Source organism: Atta colombica, unplaced genomic scaffold (assembly GCF_001594045.1).
Source record: "Atta colombica isolate Treedump-2 unplaced genomic scaffold, Acol1.0 scaffold153, whole genome shotgun sequence".
NCBI lineage: Eukaryota > Metazoa > Arthropoda > Insecta > Hymenoptera > Formicidae > Atta > Atta colombica.
The window spans coordinates 3,314,551-3,319,507 of NW_017259243.1; the positions used below are offsets into that span (position 1 = coordinate 3,314,551).

The window sequence follows — 4,957 nt, forward strand, 5'->3', positions numbered from 1 at the left end:
GAATATTTTATTGATCCTAACAAATATTATCTTCTTATGTTAATACACGAAATTTTCGCGCTTGCCACAGGAGGCTTTACAATGCTTGCTACTGGTTCAGTAACTTTGGCTTATGCGCAACATACTTGTGGGATGCTAAAAATTGTTAGGTAAAAAATCTAATTACTATTAATGTATAATGAAATTATTGTTTGATCAATTAAAAAAAATTCTTAGCTTTCGAATAGAACGTGTGTTAGACAAGAACACGCTGCGAAATTCCGGCTCTCAAATGGAACGTATAATTTGCAGTAGAATAGTACGTGCCACAGATTTACATAGGAAGACATTAAAGTGCGTATCAAATTGAATTTATAACAATAAAAGAAAAGTAAGAGAAAAAATAATTAAAATTGTAAATGTAAATGATATTTACTTGTACACACATTTTTATATGCATCAAATATGAAAATGATTATTATATTGTGAATTTATTTATTAAGTTTTTTAAGTATTAATTATGAAATGAGGATTAAACAAGGATACGTTATTTTTATCGATAATTCAACAAATTGCATAAAATAATAAAGATATATTTAATATACAAAATTAATTTTTTATTTAAAGAAGAGAGTAATTACAAATTATTACAAATTTTATAATAAAACAATTTTTAATATATTATTTTATAGCACTTTTAAATATATGTTAATTTATGTTATTACTATATTTATTACTATATTATTTTAGTATTTCACTTAACATAATATTTATCGAAAATGTTATAACGAAATAACTCAAAATGATCTCCCATCAATATATTAAATAGACCTTTTATTTTTTCTTTAAAGATTCTTTGATCAAATTTTGTCACAGTTTACGATACCATTTGCTATTTTAATTGTAACTGGCGTTGCTTCCATGAGCATTAATTTATATTATGTAAGTACAGTATTTAATAACTTTGCTTAAATTAATTACATTAATAAATTTTACATATATTTTTATTTAATGTATTAAATAATCACATTCAAACATCTTATTGTGTAATAACACTGCAGCTTCTATCGTTTATGAGACAGAATATAACAAACTTGTTATCAAGTCTCATACTCGTGACAATGCATTTTATTTATATGTTTGGGGCCAATTTTGGCGGACAAATAGTAACCGACCACAATGACGATATTTTTAAAGCAACGTGAGTATTTATTAAAACATTAAGTGCAAAGATTTCTTATTTTAACAAATAGTATAATTTAGTTTAAAAAAACTGAACTTAAAAAAATATAGAAATAAAAATAAAAGTTTTATAAGACATAGAGAAATGTTGATAATAAATTGAAATCATCGTTGTGTTATATAACAATTTTCTTCCCCCCCCTCCCTCCTTTCTCCTCTCTGTCTTCCTGCTCCCCTCCCTCGCCACTTCTTCTACTCCCATTCCATCTCTCCCCCTTCCGTTCCCTGCTTACTCCTTTCTTTCTCCCTTTCTCCCTCCTTTTTTCTCCCTTTCTCTCTCCTTTTTTTCTCCCTTTTTTCCCTCCTCTCGCCTTCATCTTATCGGATTTCATATAAAAACAGATAAAAGTAATCATAAATACATTTTATATTTAACTATATGCATGTGAACATTCAAATTTAATCTATTTTGAAATCTTTAGATGTAATGCATTGTGGTACATTGCACCATTATCATCGCAAAAAATATTTTTATTTTTAATACATCATACAATGAAAAGTTTTAAACCACTTCTCTGTAATATATTTGTGGCTTCGCTGGAAGGTTTTGTTACGGTAATATATGTATAAGTGTAACAATTAAAAAGATATAATAACAAATTAAAATATAAGGTCTGTTATATTAAACGAACAATTAAGAAGACGTAAATTATTTAAAAATAAAATTTAATTTTTATATAATTTTGCATAATTTTCAAATCTACTATAGTTCAATTAATTACTACAACTAGAATTAATTCCGTTTTTGAAATTAGAAATAGAAAAAAGGACTATATTTTTATAGCTAGTTACCACATCATTGTCTTATTTAACAATACTTTATTCTATACAATAACGATGTAATATCGCTGATACTTCGTCATGCTAGTACATATGTTATGTTACAAGAGAAATTCAATAATATTGAGAAAATTGCAAGGTATGTAATTAAAAAAATAATATTATAGCTTATGTATGTTCATACTTAATATCAGTAATTGTTTGCAGCACATCAAACATCACCTTGTTAAACCTTTTATTAGTAATTCTGTAAAAATTTGCGAAAAGGATTACCTTACAAAATGCTAATTTTCAATGACAATAAACGTTTTATCTGCATATATGACTTTTACTGTACAAATTTATTCTACATCTCTAAATTATATTTAAAAGTATCAATATAATATGAAGTAGAAATTACCAAAATTTAATTGTAAGAGATTTATAAGAATTTAACATATAATAATTACAAGACAATGTTGATGTTAAGCACATATATGATTATTTCTTATACTAAAATTGTTCTGCCCTTTCTGAACGTAACACTTTAATAAAATCTAAGAATATTTCATCAGAACTTTTTTTTATGCAAGGTAAAGTAATCAATAGAATTCGGGAATTAAATTCGGGCATGTGTGATCGCGGAACACGCACGGAGAATCGCTGCGTGTTTTGAATGTATCAACAGACAGCATGCCAGCTGAAATAATATTATTTTATTTAAGCAAGTATCCGACTTACATTCGCGAACAGCGATTTTTTGCGTGTCGTGAGATTGTCCGAATGTCCAAACGACAGCAGTCAATACCGGCTGTTGCAAATAAAATGTACGCATATAGTGCATATATAATACGTCCTTCAAAATAGAACATTGCTTTCGAAAAGCTTTTAATGCTTTACCTTACAAGATATTTTTAATTGCTTCGAGATATAATTTATTTGTCCACTAAATTTTGTTATACTGTGAACTGCGCTCTCGCGTCAAGTTACTCTGATCTACGCCAGTATAAGAACATAATATGGTATATTTTCTTATAACATTGACAATTGCCGCAAAAATAATCGTTTTTATGTAGCATACTATTATTTCAAATGGTTGATGAAATTATAGCACTTTTTGTTCTCACTGTATAATTATAGAAAATTATTAAATTACATAGCCTATCACATATTTTTCTCTTACAAGATAGCTTGCGGAAAATAAAAAATATTCAGTACGATGTTATTCAGTAATTTCACGATATTTCCATTCGCACATATTCCGTGTACTAAGTAAGATGGTCTTTTTTGATGAACGTTATTACAACATATATCGGATTATGTTAACAGTGCTTGGTTTGTGGCCTTATCAAACACCATTTATGCAAGTACAATCTGCGTTCGTCCTTGGCGCATATTATTTCATTCTTTTATTCCAGGTATTTTGCAATCCTTTTCTTTTTATACTTAATATTTCTTTGGATAATTCTTTGAGGAGAAAGTGATATTATGAGTGTAGATATATATTGGCTATCTAATAGGTATCTCCGCTATTAAGTGATGAATTGTAAGTGATGAATTGATTACTTATGAAATTATTGCTTAGAATGAGTGACTCATTCTTACATTATGATTCTAATATGCTAATAATGTTACATTTTCTCCTCTACATAAATTCGATATATTGTTATCATACTTATGTGTTGCAGTTTACAACTTTTTTGACATCAACTTGCAATTTGGAATTTATTTTTAAAGAACTGTCATATATTTTCATTACCATATTCTATATTATAACTTATAACTCTTATTATTTTAATTCTAAAGGAGTAAGTATAATTTATAGTTTTATTTTTATGGAGGAGCTTTTTAAGCTTCGAATCTTATAATTTACATAAGTTCGAGAAATTTCAGAAGCATTAATTGTTTAAATGATAGGTGAAATATTTATTAAAACAAATAAAATTGGATTGGAATTCAATCGAAGATAATAGTGAAATTAGAATATTAGAGAAATATGCTAATGAAAATCGTTTACTGTCACTAATTTTAAGTTGTAAGTAAATTATGAAATAGATAACAAATAACATTTTTAATATATTCTATTAATTAATATATACATGTTTGTTTGAAATTTTTACTGATTTTTTTTATGATAATTAACAAGATTGTATATTATCTTGTAATTTTGAATGTCTAGTTGTCTCCGCATTTGCTATATTTTTTGTTATAATTATTGAATTGATGCCAGTCATTCTTGACGCTGTTACACCGATGAACAAATCTCGACCACGTAAAGTAAAAATAGATTTTGAATTTTTTATCGACGAGGAACAGTATTTTTATATTTATTTAATATGTGAAATCATAACAATAATAATTGGAATATTTACCATTCTTGCAACGGGAACATTATCGTTCGCGCTCATCAGGCATTGTTGCGCCACTTTTAAAATCGCTAGGTATTTGCGTCTGAATTTTGATGAAGAAAATTATATATTTTTAATTGTTGATTATATAAAAATTATTTGCAGTAACTTAATTGAAAAAACAGTGACTCCACATATGTTTCAAATTCCTGCTTGTCAGAAAACAACACATGTGATGTGTGAAAGAATTAATCGTGCTGTTCATATTCATAGAAAATCTATTCAGTTAGTCTTTACTTACTTTATTTTTTTATTTTTTTATCTATTATACATGACTCATATTAATTTTAATTATTAAAAATCACATTTGGAATACAATTAACTCAAGGATATGAATTAGATTTTTTTTATTATTGAAGGTTTTCTACATTTTTTATGAGTATTATGAACAAATGGTATTTCCCTGTAATGATAATCAACGTAATGTCTTTAAGTTGCAATCTTTTTCAAGTAAGTAATGCACTTTTGTACGTATTACATTTTTTACGTTTCTTATAATTAATTTTTTACATTTAATTCAATTGTTATAATTATGAATTTGTATATTATATATAAATAATAATATATAA

The 4,957-nt window shown here is 26.2% G+C and overlaps 2 protein-coding genes across 4 annotated transcripts in view; both read left to right on the plus strand.

The window, feature by feature from the left end:
* Positions 1–4,957, plus strand: part of LOC108685497 (mannosyl-oligosaccharide 1,2-alpha-mannosidase IA) — a 795,354-nt gene that overhangs the window by 373,656 nt on the left and 416,741 nt on the right. The gene's annotated exons all lie outside the window — the stretch shown is intronic.
* LOC108685503 lies at positions 901–2,056 on the plus strand. Its single transcript, XM_018190326.1, has 4 exons — positions 901–921; positions 1,041–1,180; positions 1,644–1,776; positions 2,006–2,056. The coding sequence occupies exons 1-4, from the start codon at positions 901–903 to the stop codon at positions 2,054–2,056; spliced, it is 345 nt and encodes a 114-aa protein (XP_018045815.1).